This window comes from Geotrypetes seraphini, chromosome 7 (genome assembly GCF_902459505.1).
Source record: "Geotrypetes seraphini chromosome 7, aGeoSer1.1, whole genome shotgun sequence".
Lineage (NCBI taxonomy): Eukaryota > Metazoa > Chordata > Amphibia > Gymnophiona > Dermophiidae > Geotrypetes > Geotrypetes seraphini.
This window is the reverse complement of record NC_047090.1, coordinates 164862004-164881563: the sequence shown is the minus strand read 5'-3', so window position 1 is coordinate 164881563 and position 19560 is coordinate 164862004. Positions and strand designations below refer to the sequence as shown.

At 45.4% G+C, this 19560-nt stretch overlaps 1 protein-coding gene across 1 annotated transcript in view; it reads left to right on the top strand.

The window, feature by feature from the left end:
* The window catches only part of LOC117363605 (cholesterol 24-hydroxylase), a 55337-nt gene extending 36223 nt beyond the window's left edge, over positions 1-19114 (top strand). Inside the window, exons 12-15 of the mRNA XM_033951651.1 lie at positions 1695-1805; positions 6669-6757; positions 9716-9782; positions 18588-19114. Coding sequence (XP_033807542.1) covers positions 1695-1805; positions 6669-6757; positions 9716-9782; positions 18588-18746 — 426 coding nt within the window. The 3' untranslated portion in view covers positions 18747-19114. The remainder of the gene's footprint in view (positions 1-1694; positions 1806-6668; positions 6758-9715; positions 9783-18587) is intronic.
* Positions 19115-19560: the final 446 nt, after the last annotated feature.

The following is a 19560-nucleotide window of genomic DNA, read 5'->3' as shown; positions in this document are numbered from 1 at the left end:
CCGTTTCCTCAAAGGGGTTCACCATATCCGCCCGCCGGTAAGGCGTATTTGTCCTTCCTGGAATCTTAAACTCGTCCTGGGGAGGTTGCAGGGGGCACCTTTTGAACCCCTGTCAGCGGCCACTTTGAAGGATGTCACGCTGAAAACAGTGTTCTTGGTGGCAATGGCTTCGGCGAGGCGAGTATCGGAGCTTCAGGCGCTTTCTTGCAGAGAACCCTTTTTACGTTTTTCTGAGACGGGGGTGTCAGTGCGGCCGGTGCCGTCCTTCCTGCCTAAGGTGATTTCTTCATTTCATGTGAACCAGAGTGTATTCCTCCCGTCCTTCCGGAAGGAGGATTGGGGTAAACGATTTTTGTCTTTGCGTCGACTGGATGTGCGGCGTATGCTTCTCCATTATTTGGGGGTGACGAATGATTTTCGTAGGTCGGACCATCTCTTTGTATTGTTCGCGGGTAAGAACAAGGGGATGGCGGCGTCTAAAGCGTCCATTGCGCGTTGGGTCAAGGAGACGATTGCTTCGGCTTATGTGTTGACAGGTAAGAAAGTACCGGAGCACCTTCATGCTCATTCCACTCGGGCATTGGCTACGTCTTGGGCGGAGTCCGGGGGGATGTCTTTGGAGGAAATTTGCCGAGCGGCCACTTGGTCGTCGGGTAATACCTTTTCGAAGCATTATCGCTTAGACGTAGCAGCCAGTGCGGAGGCAAGTTTTGGCACTGCGGTACTGGCGGAGGCGGCGTTGGCGTCCCACCCGGTTTGAGTTTGCTTTGCTACATCCCACTAGTCTGGATTCATCTGCTGCTTTGCTATGGAAGGTAAAATTATGGTCTTACCTGTTAATTTTCTTTCCTTTAGAAGCAGCAGATGAATCCAGAGCCCCTCCCCAAGTGCACTGTATGTGTGTAGGGTGTTTGTTTATGGTTTCAGTTGGGATATGGTTGGTAATTGTATTATTTAGGGGCACATTTTCTACTGGAATGAAGTTTTGTGGATGCTCATGCTCCTTTCGGGCTGCTTGGGCAAAAGGCATAACTGAAGTAACAAGAGGAACACCAGGCTTTAAGGCCAACTGTTAATCAGTTCTCTATCTCCACCTGCTGGTCGATGTGAGCTATACCCACTAGTCTGGATTCATCTGCTGCTTCTAAAGGAAAGAAAATTAACAGGTAAGACCATAATTTTACCTTCCTTCCAATTTTTACAAAACGTTGACTGTAGCTTTTTGCTTCTATAGAGTACAATTGTGGAGTGTTTGTGTTTGACAACCTAATCTAATCTAATCTTTGATCTGTGGATCGCCCTATGCCTAAATAGGTTCAAAGCGATTTACAATGCAAGAAGACCCATGAACATCATGGGGAAGTTTACAGTGGCCATTTGAGCCCATCATGTATATATTGTATACAAGAGGAGGGGGATAAAGTGGACTATCCTTGAAAATGACAGAAAATAATTATGCATGCAATAGGTTATGAGGACAATTGGTTGTGGGCAAGAGATCTGAGATTGTTACAACCTGTTGGTGAAACACAGAAGGTTGTTTCATGATTACCTTGTTTTTGTACTCAACTCTTTAGTGACCATTTGCCATAGTTCGAGGAACCAGATTCTAACCTGGGGCTTTACACTCTTGGGGGCATGTTGTGACCTGCCCAGTTCATATTGAGTCCTATCTCTTCTTTCCTGTTTCACAGATTCTCAAGGAATCCCTCCGACTGTACCCTCCAGCTCCTGGCACTTCTCGCTTTCTGAAAGAAGACGCGGTTATTGAAGGAATCAAGGTTCCGGCTAATGTTTCTTTATTCGTAAGTTCAGCAGTGGCAACCAGTAAGGAGTGGATTGGGCAGGTTCTGATGAAAGCCACCAACATGCAAATTAGTCTTGTCTTTATGTAAACTAGCCTTTATGCACCTCGACTCGTGTATGTACATTGTGGAAATCCTTAATCATCAGAAGTTGACCATCGCTAAGAAAGAAGGGTAGACAGATCACAATATAACAAATCATGTCTTTTGTCAGATGTAGGTGAAATAGGTACAGTATATATACAGTATATGCATCAGCCTGCATGTATACAGGAGGCTACCTGCATTAACTCTATAAAGTCTGGCAACAAAAGAGTATGAAGCTCTGTGGTCTAGAGTTGACTTCTATTGTCTGCTATGTGATCTAATGTCTGTCAGTGGTCTTTGCTGTTTTCATTGTGGTGAGTTAGTTAAGCACCTAAAACATCTAAATTGCCATCTTTGAAACACATTTTTAGATGATTTTCTATGCTGTTTGTCTGAAGGGCATATGAATCTAAAGGGAGTATATCGGGGGAATGTTTTGGGCAGGATTAGGGCAGATTTATGATTTGGACGTTTTTCTGCAATAATGAAACATTGCAGACAACATCCAGGGCACAACTTGGATGTTGGATGCTAGATCGGTTTCAATAATGAATAAGCGCAAAAAAGGTAGCCAGATAACCACTAGAGGCATGAAGGTATGGCCCCCTTACTCCCCCAGTGGTTACTGACCCTCTCCCACCCCCCAAAGATGTGAATGAAACGGTACATCCAGCAAAAAGTTGACCGTGGAGATTCACAGATGAATCGAGAATCCAAAACAAACAACTTTGGAGACTGATGTTACTGATGAAGACTTTTATTTGATAAGAGAGTCAATAAATCATCCACAACTTGATACAGGAAACCCAACACGGACCATGTTTTGACCTAAGGGTCTTCCTCAGGAGTTCAAGTGTGGTTTCTTCAAAAATGTGAAACATCATAAAAACAAATCAAACGTTGATCAAAGTATCCTCTGGCATTGCGGCTGAGAAAAACCAAAAAAAAACCTGTAAATACCAGCCTGTATGACAGCTTCAGATGTTATGGCCAATCCTACTAGAGCAGCAAGTAGGATTGGAGTAGCCAAGTGGCTGGTATAGTGGACTGCAAAGAAGGGGACCCAGCCCATATCCTACCAAAAGGCCTACCAAAAGAGGTAATAGGTTCAGAAGTAATCTAAGGAAATTGTGATTTTACAGAAAGGGTGGTAGATGCATCGAATAGTTTCCTGATAGAAGTGGTGGAGACAAAGGGCTAGATGCAGTAAAGCCTCCGATCATCTAACAATTGTCACTAATCTGGTTTGACTGGTTTAGCATCCGATCGCATTTGCTGACCCGATGCCTAAAACAGCTCGCCATGTGGTTTTCCGCACAATCACTCATTTTCTGACTCGGTCATGCAAATTAGGTAAACACCATGCAAATTAGCCGACTGATGTGATTGCAATCACCTCCACCGACCTGAAAAAACTGACAAATCTATACCTGTTACCAACATGTCTGCCTCTTTTTTTTTTCCTTTTTTTTCTATAGGCACAGATATCAGGTATCTGACAATGCATTTTTTTATCTGGCCCATAAAAAAAATGCCATGCCCCCCCCCAATGATGGCTTTCCCCGATGACCCACCCTGGAAGGAATGGAGGCAGGAGCGATGCCCACTCCTTCCTGCCATGGTAAACCCCTCTTCACTGACATATCCCCCCGAGCTGACTCCTCACCTCTTGCGCTCCCCTTCCTAAAAAAAAAAAAAAAAGAATCAGCAGGAGGGATGCCCATTCCCTCCTGCCACTGGACCCCCTCAGCCCACCACCACCACCCCAAACCTCCCCTATACCTGGAAATTAGTTGACAGCAGGAGGGATGTCCAGCCCCTCTTGCTCCTCAGGCCTGCCATTGCAAAATGGCAGGCTTTCCCCTTCACAGTGTATCCTGGGATTCACAGGGAGGGGCCTAAGTTTCTGATTGGCTCAGACACCTAAAGCCGCTGCCATGGGAGGGGCCTTGGGCATCTATGCTAATCAGGGCCTTAGGCTCCTTCCTCTGTATCCAGTGGGGGGGTGCGGTAGCAAGAGGGAATTGACAGGTTCCTGGAGGACAAAGGGATTGAGGGGTACAGATAAGAGCAGTGGAAAGTTTAGAGATAAGTGTTGAGGTAGACATAAAATTAGTCAAGGACCGCAGATCAGGCAATATGCCTGATGGGCCACCGCGTGAGCGGACCGCCGGGCTAGATGGACCTCTGGTCTGCCCCGGCGGAGGCGACTACTTATGTACTTATGTACTTATGTACATCCTATCTGGTGATTTTGGCTTGGGTTGGGGGAGGTGTTCCTCAGTGGTAGGAGGAAGTAGGCATCCCTCCTGCCTCTATTCTGTTTCTGGGGGGATCGTCGGGGAGGGCTGTCATCAGGAGGGTAGGGGTACATGGCATGGCATATTTTTTTTATTGGGCCGATATTGTTCACTTGTAACACACGCACAACATCTGTGCTATTAAAGAAAAAAGCCTCAACAGCTGAGTGGCAGGAGGCTACTTTGGGGCTTCCCCTGCCGCTCAGCTGTTTGGGCTTCCCCAAACCAGTTCTGTCCATGTGTTGAAGCCACTCGCAGAGCGACTGGTCTGACGGGATTACGGCGAACCTCTGTGCAAATCATTTGCATGGAAACTTGTTGGAACATCAATTTCTGTTCCAGAGTCGGCCAAAAAATTGGCCAACAGCTACTCACACGGTCTTAACGACTATGTTTTGTGCTTCTAGCCCAAAGATGATGTCTGAATTCAAGAAAGCAGGAGACAGGCATATCTTAGGGAGAGGATGAGATAGTGGTTGCTTCGGATGGACAGACTAAATGGGCCATTTGGCCTTTATCTGCCATCATTTTCTCTATTTTTATGTAGGTGACACCTGAGGAGATATACAGTTGGGTATAGTAGGTTGGTGGGTGAGTTTTGAAGAGCTCACCATACAATGTAAGGAGGTTATGGTGAGATGTGTACCTGTGAAGTTCATTGCAGTGCCCCCTACTCTTCAGAGATGTGTGTGTGGCCAGTCTGCTAAGAATGCTGGCCCCTCTTGTGCCCCGGTGATTGGTTTTTGTGCATTTTTTCATTTGGACTTTATTTTTTTCCTTCCAAAAAAATGGTTCAAAAAGAGACACACTGAGGACAAACACATCTAGGAAATGGCCATTTTTGAAAGAAAAAAAAAAGATGAAATGGCCATTTTCTCTACTGGTTTTTTGGACATTTTCCCCCCAAATGTCCAAAATTGAATTTAGACGCCACATTGAAAATGCCTTTCGGTGTCTTCTAGAATGTATTTCCTGGTGCTCTGCAGGCCACTAGAAGAGCCAGCCCCGCCTGAAGAGATTCTGTGGCTCAGCGTTCACATAAGAAAGCAGGGTGGCTGCGTCTACACAGACGTGTGGGAGCGTTTGTGTGTGAACTGACACTTTATACACTTGTCGCATACAGTGTTGTGCGATATCGAGTTCAGTAATTAGTTACTGTAGTTAATTACTTTCATGCCGTAATCAATATAGTCGTTAACTACTTATTCGCCATCCCAGTAACTGTAATTAATCACTTTCAAAGAGTAACTTAACGATGTGACAGAGCATGACAGAGAATGTGGTTGGCATGAGTTGGTCAAACCTCCTTGAAATAAGCATCAAGAAATGAAGTTATGCATTGAAGTTGTGTATAATATGGATATTTTATCACTTCACCTACCATAAGGCTTTTATCATAAGTATTCTTGGCTTTATTTACTTATTTTGATTTATTAACCTCCATTATGAAGAGATTCACCCAGTAAAGGAAAAGCAATTAGTTTCACAAAATAGGTAACTGTAATCAGTAATCATTTTTTTTTTTTTCCTAAATGAGTAATTTAGTCACTGTAACTAATTACTTCAAGCTGAGAAGTAACTGGTAACTATAATTACTTTTGAAGAGTGACTAGTCTAGGATGGGCCAAGAGCTTCTTCCTTCGAGAAATGGATACGGATGCAGGGCATATTGACTCATTCAAACAAAAAAGGCGACCAGGTAGTTGCCTTTTCTGTTTTCTTTGAGTATCTGCCTTGATAAGGTAGAATCTCCTGTTGATTTGTATTGACTCATTCAAACAAGTCAGATTGCTGTACCACTGTTCTAAGTTTGATCATGTTACGCCACTTTTAAACATATTCTCACTCATTGTATACGATCTAGTGGTCTTCATTCTTTCCTATACAGCCTTCTGGTCCCATATTCACCACAAAGAACATCATGTTCATCTCAACAACAGTTTCTGATTGTCCCTTCATTTTGGCAATTATTTCTCGATTTTCATAGGAATTCCTCTTCCACCCAAAGGGCTCCCACCCTTTGGAATTCCTTACCCTACTACCTCTGCATTGAAAAATCTTTTGCGATTTTTAAGGCGCAATTGAAGTCGTATTATTTTTCTTTTGCTTTCTGCTCTTGACCTTTTTCCTTACCTTACTCATGCTATGGATCACCCTTCCTTCTCAACTTCATAGCTTATATCTTTAATTGTTTGGGCAGAATTTCACTGTGGCTTCCCTTCCCTTTTGTTCCACTCCTTCCCTTCCCAAATCTTTTTGGTTTTATTGTAACCTCCCCTTTCTTTATCCCCCTTGTACCCAATTTTTGCTTGTATGTCGGTTTAACTTAATGTTTTTGTTTATTGCCCCCCTTGTTATGTTTTTTAAAATTTTATTTAAATTTTCTTTTAATAATATATTATTATTGTAAACCGCTTAGACTAACGGTATATCAAATGAATTGAAATTTAGAACATGAAATTTCTCCTCTTTACAGTTCAACATGTATGTAATGGGAAGGATGGATACGTTTTTTCCAGATCCCCTCACCTTTGACCCCGATCGCTTCAGTTCAGATGTTCCTAGGTAATGATCTAATTTATATCCTTTGCTGGTACTTTGAGCTGAAAGAATTGAGCATTAGATGCCTTCTGATGAGCAGCTTACATGACTCATGCCCTCCCTTCCCTGCCCCCCGTACCTCTTTAAAATCTTCACCAGCCTCTTGCTTGCGCAGGCCTGGCACCCTTTGAAATCACTTCCAGGTCGCAGGGCCAGGAAGTGACATCGGAGGGAAAGCCAGTGCGAGCAGCAAGCGGAGAAGCTGATCGTGCTGGAGAATATTTAGAGGTACGGGGGGGGGGGGGCGAAGGGATGGCGCGAGTGTGGCGTGGGGGCATGGAAGGAGCAGGGGGCAGAGAGGAAGGCATGTGGGGGGCCCTGGATGTAGTCATTCTTTCAAGTGAACTAAATCAACCACTGAAAGCAGTTTAGTTTGTAAAAGAAATAGAAAAATAGACTCCCACTAAAATGTACAACAATGTGGTAGCGATGGAATAGTTTTGTAATAGAGAATGACACAGGGACAAATTTTTCCCCGTCCCCGCAGGAACTCACTTTCCTGTCCCATCCCTGCGAGTTCTTTTCCTGTCCTTGCCCCATTCTTTCAAGCTCCGTCCTCATCTGCACAAGCCTCAAACCCTTTAAAATCATCAGTAGCAACATTCTAGAGCTCAGATTGTGATGTCATAATGCCTCATTCCACCAATGCCTAAGTTCCGTCCTCATCTGCACAAGCCTCAAACACTAAAATCATAAGTAGCAGCATTCTAGAGCTCAGATTGTGATGTCATAATGCCTCATTCCACCAATGCCTAAGCTCTGTCCTCATCTGCACAAGCCTCAAACCCTTTAAAATCATCAGTAGCAACATTCTAGAGCTCAGATTGTGATGTCATAATGCCTCATTCCACCTATGCCTAAGCTCCGTCCTCATCTGCACAAGCCTCTTTCCTTTAAAATCATAAGTGTTTGAGGCTTGTGCGGTTAAGGCAGAGCTTACAGGATTGGGGCAGGGACAGTGACAAAATTTGTGGGGACAGGGCAGGGAAATTGAGTTCCTGTGGGGACAGGGGCAAATTTGTCCCCGTGTCATTCTCTCTTTTGTAACTCTACATTACCAGACTGGCCAATAGTCCTGAGCATACCCCTCTCTTAAATCAAGCCAAAACACAAGCTCCTACTCCCTGTCATTTTGCCAGTGCTGTGAGGTCACAGACAGGCACAATCTCTCCCTAAGGTGTTTTTGCTGTCCTCTGTTCAGGAACGCCTAAAAAAAGCCTTTAATAAGCGTTAAATGACTGAGTGTTGACAGGTTGAATGTGAGCCGTGAGCCAGCTTGGAGGCATGCAGTTTGGCGATGTACGGCTTGCTTCTACCGACAACAGCTTAGATCTCCTGTCTGACAGGCAGATGTGGAGGAAGACAGCTTGCCTCTGTCTCCAGTGGTGATGGACAGGTGTTTGCCCTCTGGACTTTCTCTTTTTTTTGATAGATGGGTAGATGATTCTCTCTTCTCTCTCTCTCTCTCTCTCTTGGGTTTTATTTTCCCTACAAAGGAAATCAAAATAGTTTACACAAAAAATTAAATACAAAACAACATAGCATAATGTAATCACCCCCCCCCCCCACACACACACACACACCCACCCAATAAAAATAATGCAATAAATAAAAGAATAAGTTTCTAATGCACAGCACTCTGCTCTCTCTAGGGAAATAATAAGGCAGCTTCACACTCCCACCCCCCACCCCAAATAACATAATAAAATCCCCCTTTCCCCCCTGTGTCAATAATACAACAGTCCCAGTCAGGCAGCAAGCTGTCAGTGCTGCCCTGTTTCTCCAGTGGCTAATATATTTTTGTACTTTGCAAGAAGTAAACAGACTTTCCTCTAAGAGTTTGTTACACTCTGCCACCCTGAGGTGCATTTGATTTGGCAGCCCGCATAGATGATCTTACAGGGCAGACTAGCCAAGTCTTTTCTCCCCTGGTTGCATGCAGGTGTCGGTGGGCAGGGTTTATTGCTGGGAAATGGCTTACTTTCTCTGTGCTTTGACAGGCTGGGGCAAGAGGGGAAGCGGTGGAGCTGCTGTCTCCTTGAGTGAGCAGGTGGAGGAAGACAGCTGTGGTTCTTATTCTGGTGGGTCAACACAATGTAACTAAATAAGCTTATACGAGGGGGGCCGCTGAAAAGTCCTCGGCCCAACCAAGAAAAAAATGTTGTGGAGCCATGAAACTCACAAGTTATTCCACACTTCGCTTGACACATCTAGTAAATAGGCGCAAGTATAGGGAAACCAAGCTGCTGTGACATCACCAATGAAGCTGGCTCATAGGCATTGGTGGAATGAGGCATTATGACATCACAATGCAAGGGGCCACTGCAAAGTGCTCAGCCCAACCAAGAAGAGAATGTTGTGGAGCCATGAAACTTACAAGTTATTCCACACTTTTTTTTTTTTTTTACACTTTTCGTTCCATTTCATATTATTGAAACAAAAGATGTCAAGAAAAGTGTGGAATAACTCGTAAGTTTCATGGCTCCACATCATTCTCGTCTTGGCTGGGCTGAGAACCTTTCAGCGGCTCCTCATATTCCTCCAAGCTGCGGATTAAGAGGAGATGGGCAAGGGAGTAGGGGAAGTGGCCTGGCTCTGTTGTATGCTTTTTGTCATAAAACAGGCATAAACAGCTGACATCGGCACTTTCACCCTTTCCCTCCCCAGGGTTGAGAACCAGCATGTTAGGTGTGAGTGATGGTCCCTATATATATGAGGCATGACACTGGTGAATTCCTAGTGCCATTTCAAGAGCTGCTTGTCACTCAAGCATTAGAAAAGAAAGATTCTAAATTAGATATGGTTTCAAGAATGTGCTTACTTACATTAGAGACTGAAATATTTCTGTGATGTGATCATGATACTGCATTTTGTTCACCATCTCGATCAATAACTCGGTTTCACACTGCTTCTTGACAACAGGCAGAACTTCACGTATTTTCCATTCTCTCTGGGACCCCGCTCCTGTATTGGCCAGGCGTTCTCACAGGTGAGACGCTGCATATGACTGACATGTGCTCTATACCCACTGCACCGTACCTCAGGATATGTACAGAGATTCAAAGCCTGGATCTCTGTATTTCCTTTAGAGGCTACCCTTCCATCTGTATGTAATATTAAATATGTAATATTAAATAACATTCATTATATACCAGGGTTCTTCATAAGGCTTCCGCACTTTCATATTTTCATGGGAAATGATTGGGGCGGGAGAAGTGGTAAGAGGGCATGTCATAGGTAGTGATGTAATTTGCTTTTGAGATATTTCAAGTTTCAAGTTTATTAGGATTTTATATACCGCCTATCAAGGTTATCTAAGCGGTTTTACAATCAGGTACTCAAGCATTTTTCCCTCTCTGTCCCGGTGGGCTCACAATCTATCTAACGTACCTGGGGCTATGGAGGATTAAGTGACTTGCCCAGGGTCACAAGGAGCAGCGCAGGGTTTGAACCCACAACCCCAGGGTGCTGAGGCTGTAGATCCAACCACTGTGCCACACACTCCTCCGTAATTTAATATTTAATAAACAGTGTTCAAAAAAATGAAAGTGTGGAAACCTTTTGAAGATCCCTCAAATATATAGATATACGAGGGATCTTCAAAAAGTTTCTGCAAATTTATTTTTTTGAACACTGTGTATTAAATATCTCAAAAGCAAATTACATCACTTTTCCACATAATCGCCGTGTTTTGTGATAACATTTTCCCTAACTTCTTAATGCCATCAGAAAAGAATGATTTTGGTTGAGCGCAAAAATATGAATGTGCGGAAACGTTTTGAAGAACCCTCGTATAAACCTATATCAATATATGTTTATATCTGTGTTATAAGGTGTATGGGGTCAGACTTAAAGCTCTTAATCTAATCTAATCTAAACCTTAAGTTTATATACTGCATCATCTCCATGAGAATGGAGCTCGACACAGTTTACAAGAACTTAAAATAGTGGGTAGAGAAGAAGAAAAAGGATTACAAGAACTTATGTGTAGAAAGGGGGAGAGAAAGGGGGGAAGGATAGAGCTACAATTTGCTGAAAAGCCAGGTTTTCAGTTGTTTGCGGAATAACTGAAGGGAGCTCAGGTTCCGCAGCGGGGTGGTGAGGTCATTCCAAAGACCTGTGATTTTGAAGAGAAGGGATTTTCCCAGTTTGCCTGCATAGTGGATGCCGCGTGGAGAGGGGAAGGCTAGTTTAAGCCTTTGGGCAGTTCTGGAGGAGTCGGGACTGGAGGAGTTGAAAGACAGTGGGATAAGAGGAGGGAGGATTCCGTGAATGATCTTGAAAGCCAGGCAGGAACATTTGAAATGGATTCTGGAGATTATTGGGAGCCAGTGAAGTTTGGCAAGGAGTGGGGAGGCATGGTCAGATTTGCGTTTTGAGAAGATCAGTTTGGCTGCAGTATTCTGGATTAGCTGGAGTCTTAGAATACTTTTTTTTGATAGATTTAAGTAGATGGCGTTGCAGTAATCTAGTTTGGAGAGGATGATGGATTGGACAAGGATGGCAAAGTGTTGTTGGCTGAAGTAGGATCTAGCTTTCCTCAGCATGTGAAGGCTGTAAAAGCATGATTTTGCCAAGGAGTTGAGGTGGTCATTGAGGGAGAGAGAGGAATCGATAGTGATACCAAGGACCTTGCATGAGAATTCGAGCTGTAGTGTATCGCCTGTGGGTAGTGCGAAAAGTGTGGGCAGGTGTTCGAATTTTGGGCCGAGCCAGAATAGTTTTGTTTTAGATTCGTTTAGTTTCATCTGTACCGAGAGGGACCAGGCACAGAGTCTCATTATGCAAGCTGTAATATTTTCGTGGAGGTTGGTGAGGTTCTGGTCAGTCTCAAGGAGGACAAGGATGTCATCTGCATAAGTGTAGATTGTTTCCAGGGGGGATAGTTGAAAGAGTTTCAGGGAGGACATGTAGATGTTAAAGAGAATAGGGGAAAGGGGTGATCCTTGAGGGACACCGCAAGATGGAGTCCAAGGAGTGGACATGGTGCCATTTGTGTTGACGGTGTAGGAACGGGAGCGTAAGAAGTTTGAGAACCACATTAGGACGGTGGAGTCGATTCCAATCTCGGAAAGTTGGTAAAGTAGTATGTCGTGGTGGACGACATCAAAAGCAGCAGAAAGATCGAATTGTAATAGGACAGCGAATATGTTACGTGAGTGTAGTTGTTGTAACCTTTGAAATTAGGAAAACTAGGAGGGATTCAGTGCTAAAGCAGGGTCTGAAGCCATGTTGGTAGGGGTGAAGAATGGAGAATCTCTCGAGATAGGAGGAGAGCTGGGTAGCAACTATGGTTTCTAGAAGTTTGGTAAGTAGAGGGATATTTGCTATGGGACGGTAGTTTGATGGTAGGGAGGGGTCGAGATCGGCTTTTTTCAGAATAGGTGACAAGGCAATGTGGCCCATTTTTGTGGAGAACAAGCCTGATAGTAGAGCAGAGTTAATGAGTCTCGTAAGGGAGGAGATGGCCTGTGCAGGAATGTTTTCATAAAGGTGGGATGGGAAAGGATCTAAGATGCATTTGCAGGATTTCAGTCGGAGGCAGAGTTTAGAGATATGGGGTTCAGATATGGGTTCAAATGTCGTCCAGGATCTATCCACTGGGATAGGGTTTGAGTCATTGGGAGGAAGAGAATTGTAAGAGACTGCTGAGGGGAAAGAGCTCCTTATGGTGGAAATCTTTTCATTGAAAAATTTGGCTAAATCGTTTGCGGAAGGAGGGGAGAGGGGAGAGGTGGAGTCGTTTTTTGAGGTTAAGTTTCGCCAGATGTAGAACAGAGTACTATTTTGATTTTTTGATCTGGTGATTTTATCTCCATAGAAATTCTTTCTTGCTTTTTTTAGTATCGTGTTATAGCACTTGATGTTGTCTCGCCAGGATTGTTTGTCTGAGGTTAAAAGGTGATAGGTTCAGGAGTAATCTAAGGAAATACATTTTTACAGAAAGGGTGGTAGATGCATGGAATAGTCTTCCAGTAGAGGTGGTGAAGACAAAGGGCTCCTTTTTATTAAGCTGCGCTAGCGGGGTTAACATGCGTGACTTTTCATCATGTGCTAACCCCCGCGCTGGCCTAAAAACTACCACCTGCTCAAGAGGAGGCGGTAGCGGCTAGCGCAGCCGGCGGTTTAGCTTGCGGTATTACATGCGTTAAACCGCTAGCGCGCCTTTGTAAAAGGAGCGCAAAGACTGGGTCTGAATTCAAGAAAGTGTGGTTCGGGCATGTTGGGGTCTCTTAGGGAGAGGAGGAGATAGCGGATGCTGTGGATGGGCAGGCCTTCATCTGCCGTCTCGTTTCTATGTTTCTATCCATCAGGCTCATAATCAAAAAAAAACATAAGACGTCCAAAAATCATTCTAAATCAGCACTTGGACGTCTTAATCACCAGGACGTCCAAGTGCCGATAATCGAAACCATATTTCTGCGTCTAGCGAGGTGTTCCAGCCTCTGTACGTCCAGAGCACGAGATGTGGGTATGGTGGAGGCGTGTTATGGGTGGGCTTTGGGCGGTCTCAAGGGCGGGTTAGGCATGGACGGCTTCCAGCAATAATCGAACATTTTGCAAGACATCCTCGATGGAAATTATATGTTTGGAACTAGACCTGTTTTAGGAGGCTCGCCCTAAATTATAAGGGGGTTAAGGTGAGAGATACAGCTGGCACTCTTTATGTGAAGTTCAAAGCGTCTAAGGTGTCCCATTGCTCTGTCGGAATGTCTATATGGCCAATCCAGTACTATACGTCCAAATGATCAGTATTAGGACGTTTTCAACTTGGATGCTTTTCTGATCGAAAATGGGGTATAAAGTTAGACGGAAATTAACAAATGGATGGACAAAGGGGACCCCATAGACATTGTATACTTAGACTTCCAAAAAGCCTTTGACGAGGTACCCCATGAACGCCTACTTCGGAAACTAAAGAACCATGGGGTGGAAGGAGACGTACACAGATGGATCAGGAATTGGTTGGTGGGCAGAAAGCAGAGGGTAGGAGTGAAGGGCCACTACTCGGACTGGAGGAAGGTCACGAGTGGTGTTCCGCAGGGGTCGGTGCTTGGATCGCTGCTATTCAATGTATTTATAAGTGATCTAGAAACGGGGACGAAGAGCGAAGTAATAAAATTTGCGGATGACGCCAAGCTATTTAATGGGGCTAGGACTAAAGAGGACTGCGAAGATTTACAAAGGGACCTTAATAAACTAGGGGAGTGGGTGACGAGATGTCAGATGAAGTTCAATGTAGAGAAATGTAAAGTCTTACACATAGGAAACAGAAACCCGAGGTACAGCTACACGATGGGAGGGCTGTCATTGAGTAAGAGTTCCTAAGAAAGGGACTTGGGGGTAATAGTGGACATGGCAATGAAGGGGCGCGTGTGGCAAGGGGAGGAGTGGGAAGAGGCAAGGGGCGCAAAGAGGAGGAGGGGATGCCGGCATCCCCACTAACGTGATGCCCGGGGCTGGCCAGCCCCTGTCCCTCCTTACCACGCCACTGCCTACACCACCCCATGTGATGGCAGCCTCATGACATGTCACTTGAAATAGCAACAGTGATTTTGACAACAGAACTGGCAAGGGCAGGAGTGTGAGTGGGGATTGTTCCTGCCTCAACTGAATCACTGGACCTCCAATGCTTATAAGGTGGGGGGAGGGGGGAGGAAGGGAAGCCTATGGGTGGTGGTGAGGGTCTTGGAAAGAAGCTGCTCTCATTTAGGGAGAGGGGGCCAAGAGTTACTCCTTTTTGGGATGGAGGGCAAAACTGAAACAAGATCGAATTTGGATTTTGGGTCGGTTTTGGCACCGAAATAGAAATTCAGTCGGCCTCTAGTTGGTTTATTGGTAAATTGAAATTCTTAGTTATACAGTAATATCTAATGTATTTACTTGTAAAGCTTAGAACAAGGATAGGCAACTGGTCCTGCAGTGCTGCAAACAGTTCTGGATTCCAGGATATCCTCTTCACCCATTGTATGCAAATATTCAGAAAACCAGACCCAACTTCAGCACTTAGAGGTACCTACTCCTGGCTAGCCTTTGGCTTGGTATAACAGAGTTCGGTGTAGTGATTTGAGCTACAGCCTCGGCATCCTGAGGTTGTGGGTTCAAATCCCATGCACTCCCTGTGACCCTGGGCAAGTCACTTAATCCTCTACTACCCTAGGTACATTAGATAGATTGTGAGCCCACCGGAACAGATAGGGAAAACGTACCTGAAACTAAACTGCTTGAGTGTGGTTGCAAAGCTACAAAAAGGTGGTATAAAAGTCTCAGTCCCCAAACCTCCCCTACCCACAGATATGACTCTCATTCAAATAGAGAGAAGATTAAAGAAAGAAAATGTAATATGAGGACATAAGAGTGCAACTACTGCTGCTTTTAACATTCTTGGGTATCAGAGTAGAGAATGGCACGGGGAAAAAATGTATCACCATCCCTGCCTCATCCCCGCAAGCTCAGTTCCCGACCCTGCCCTGTCTCCGCGAGCTCAGTCCCTGTCCCCGCCCTGCAAGCTTGGTCCCCATCCTGCAAACTGTCAGATCCCATCCGCACAAGCCTTGAATAGTTAGGATTTTATACTGAACATATTTTATTAAAGTACTAGTGTTTAAGCCCGTTACATTAACAGGTGCTAGAATATATGTCTGTCTGTCTTTCTTTCTTACTTTCTGTGTCTCTCCCTGCCCCTGTCTCTCACTTCCTTTCTTTCTGTCTTTCTCCCTCCCGCTGTCTGTCCTTCTTTCTTTCTGGTTCTCTCTCTGGCACCCTGTCTGTCCTTCTTTCTTTCTGTCTTTCTCCTTCCCGCTGTGTGTCCTTTGTGACCAGCCAGGTATTCTCCCTGCCAAGGTCCCAGTTAGGGCAGGGGGAAAAGTGAAAATGAAAACCAGGAAGGGAAATTCCAAGGTCCCTCCGGTTCCTCAGTCAGACAATATCTCCTTGGACCACCAGAGGGAGCCTGAGTTGACTGAGGAGGAATTAGGTGATCTTTACCCAAGTCGCCACCGGGGGAGCCCAAGAGGCCTCTGGAACACTGCTGACTCAGACAGAGTAGGGCGTGCACCTAAGGTATTTAAACCAGCAGTGGAGAGCAGACAGGCAGGCCGGTTAGGGAGAAGGTTTAGGCCTTGGCTCCCTGAGGTACTCCCTGGGCCAAGCAGGTGCACTAACCCTACACCGATGGAAGTGGAGGAGTCGGGACCAGCTGAGGAGCTGTCTTTGTTGGAGGCTGAACTGCCCATGGAATGCCAAGAGAGTTTTCCTGAAGGGGATACCAATTTTCCTGAAGCCATGCAGGTTGACTGGGCTTCAAGCTGCAAGCAGTGAGTTGTTGGTTTTGTTTTCTTAAAGTAACTGTTTGCTTGCTTGTTTTTTTGTTGATATTTTGACAAAGCTAAGAGTGTCATTTTGGGGAGAGGTTTTGCTAACACCCAGGGAGGGAATTTTGGGCAGCAATTTGTTGTGCTTTTTGCCTTGCAAAACCTGTGACACTCTCCTGTACCTGGCAGGGATATTTTAGGCTGCCAGAGGCTTTCACTTTGAGCACTATATTTGGAGCACAAGTGCCCTGAACTGTACATAATTTTTGTGAAACGGCTTGCTTGAGAGCAGGCAGTGCTAGCTCTGAGGAGAGCTGAACCTCAGGTGTAGCTGGGACTAAAATTAATCCTGACAAAGTTTTAGACTTTATTTTTGGTGCTGTTTATTTTCCTTATTCCTTTTGCTTTACTGCTGTTTGGGAATTCTGACCAGTTTACAAGCTGTAATAATGAACTACTTCCCTCATGAAGGAATGAGTAAAGTTGAATCATTTTACCAATGAACTTTGATTGTGGGATCTTTGATTTTTGATTCCTGCCTAAGAACAGTTCAGTCCTGCAGGGTGACTCCATTTTGGGTCACACGCTGGTGTGCTATTCTGGTGTAACCACTGGGAGTGCTATAGAGCCCTGGTCTCAGCTACAGTGGGCTACACCTTCTTTCTTTCTGGTTCTCTCTCTGGCACCCTGTCTGTCTGTCTGTCTTTCTGTGTGTCTGTCTTTCGTTCTAATGTGCTGCCTGCCTGCCTGTCTTTCTGTCTCTCCATGGCCCCCTTCTGTCTCCCCTCCCCCAAAGCAAACCAAGATTGCTCCCAGGCCCCCTTTCCCTCTACTTCCCCTCCACTTCCCTGTGCAGCAGCAGCATTTCCCTCCCACCCTTCCCTTTGCAGCAGCAGCAGCAGCATTTCCCCCTCCTCCTCTCCCCCACACACACTACCCTGTGCAGCAGCAGCATTTCACGGCCTTCCCTGTGCAGAAGCAGCATTTTCCACACACACACACACCCTTCCCTGTGCAGCAGCCGCATTTCCCATCCTTCCCTGTGCAGCAGCAGCATTTCCCAGCCTTCCCTGTGCAGAAGCAGCATTCCCCCCCCCACACACACACACTTCCTTGTGCAGCAGCAGCATTTCCCGGCCTTCCGTGTGCAGCAGCAGCAGCAGCATTTCCCGGCCTTCCCTGTACAGAAGCAGCATTTCCCACACACACACACTTCCTTGTGCAGCAGAAGCATTTCCCGGCCTTTCCTGTGCAGCAGAACATTTCCCGGCCTTTCCTGTGCAGCAGCAGCATTTCCTGGCCTTTCCTGTGCAGCAGCAGCATTTCCTGGCCTTCCCTGTGCAGCAGCAGCATTTCTCGCCGTCCCCTTCCCAGCCGCCGCGTTTAAGTTCAGAGAAAAGCGCTGCACCGCGCTACCGCTGGCTTCGGCGTCTTCTATTCACTGCGGCCAACCCTAGCGGAAACAGGAAGTAGTCGGAGAGAGCAGGCCGCAGTGGACAGAAGATGGCGAGGCCAGCGTTAGCGCGGTGCAGCGCTTTTCTCTGAATTTAAATGCGGGTGAGCCGGCGAGAAAGAGGAGGCTTTGGCGGTGGTGGTTTGGGCGGTGAGTGAGGGCTGTGCTGTGTTTCTCCGCTTTCCGATTTGTCTGGCCGCCACATACACACTCCTGCCGGCCACGGACCTACTGATCACAGATCAGAGATCACGGAAGCACGCAGGTAAGTGCGCATGCGCGGCTAGGGTTTTATTATATAGGATAAAAAGAGACAATATTCTGTACAATTGTCATTTTATAAACACAAATAATACAGAGCAAGGAACAACAAAACCCCTGTCTGCCCTCCCTTTCACAAATATCCCCTCCACTATTGTGAAAACTGAACAAACCAAATTACTACAGAATGCTACATAGAAAAATCAAGCTAACAGAATACTTCAGTCACACATGGCTGGAATGGTGTTAAGGGAAAGCAACTAGGGCAACTGCCCCCCTGGTCAGAGAGAGAGCCCTAAGCCAGCTGGAAGCTAAAGAAGCATGCACAGCCTGGGCTTTGTGGTCCCCAGTTATGTCTAATACCAGCTCTAGCAGGATACATATTTCAAATCTGAAATATTGAAATCACAAAATATAAAATTTATTTTTTCTACCTTTTGTTGTCTGGGGAGGAGATGCCGAGTCTGACACGGATGCAATTTTTTTACCACAGGATCAAGACTTCTCACAGCTCCAACGGGTCGGTAAAAGGTCTTGTCCCCATTCCCGCAGGGTGGTGAAAGGTCTTATCCCTATTCCTGCGGTAAACCAGTTGTGGATTTACTGCAGTCACCACGGTTTACCGCGGTAAACGGTCCCCATGTCATTCTCTATATCAGAGATACAGAAATGCGCTTCAGCATTTTCCACATTCTAATCATGACACACATTTCATGTGTCGGATGTAATATTGACTTCCTGCTCACCCTCTGTTCTCTTCCTGCAGATGGAAGCAAAGGTGGTCCTGGCAAAGCTGGTGCAAAGGTTTGAATTTCAGCTGGTTGCAGGACAGAGCTTTAACATTCTGGACAATGGGACACTGCGGCCGCTGGATGGGGTTATCTGCCACCTGAAACCCCAGAGAGAAGCAATGAGGTCCCAATAGCAGGAAGAATTCTTCTGTTCAAGGACCAAAGGAGAGCTGGAAGATTTAACCTTGCAAATCAATGTTCTTTTCACTTCACATGCAAAAGGACTTTTAGGTTGTGATCAGAATGTGTATATAATTTGTATTTACTCTTTCAGATTCATGTCTTTGGCACCCTTTAGTGTCGCATCAAGGGCTTGTGGTCCAGGAATGTACAGGGTGCACCAATCAAAATATTACGAGGGCCGATATTCAGACCATGGGAAGCAGTCTGGCTAGCTCCCGCGGTCAGTGCTGACCCTAATATATTAAAATATCAGGCCATTGCCAGTGACCACCAGATGAGGGTCTTCATTCATAAGTTATTTTTTCTCTAATCTAACTATTTTCATTTGATTGTCGATGTATATGTTAACCGAGTCGAGCTCCTTTTGGGGAGATGACACAGTATATAAATCCAACATTTAGATTAGATTAGGATATCAAGTTTATTTAAAATTTCTTATACCGCCTAATCAAACCTTCTAGGCGATGTACAAAAATGTTAAAACCGTCTATTAATTAAAACATAGGGCTCCTTTTACGAGGGCGCGTTAGGGCCTTAACGCGCGGAATAGCGCGCGCTAGCCGCTACCGCCTCCTCTTGAGCAGGCGGTAGTTTATCGGATAGCGCACGCTAATCCTGTGCGTGCGCTAAAAACGCTAGCGCACCTTCGTAAAAGGAGCCCACAATTTAAAAACACACAACAACACTAGGGAAAATGCTAACTTTTTTTTTTTTAATTCTTTATTGATTTTCCAAACTTCAATAGTGCAAAATACAGATTATATA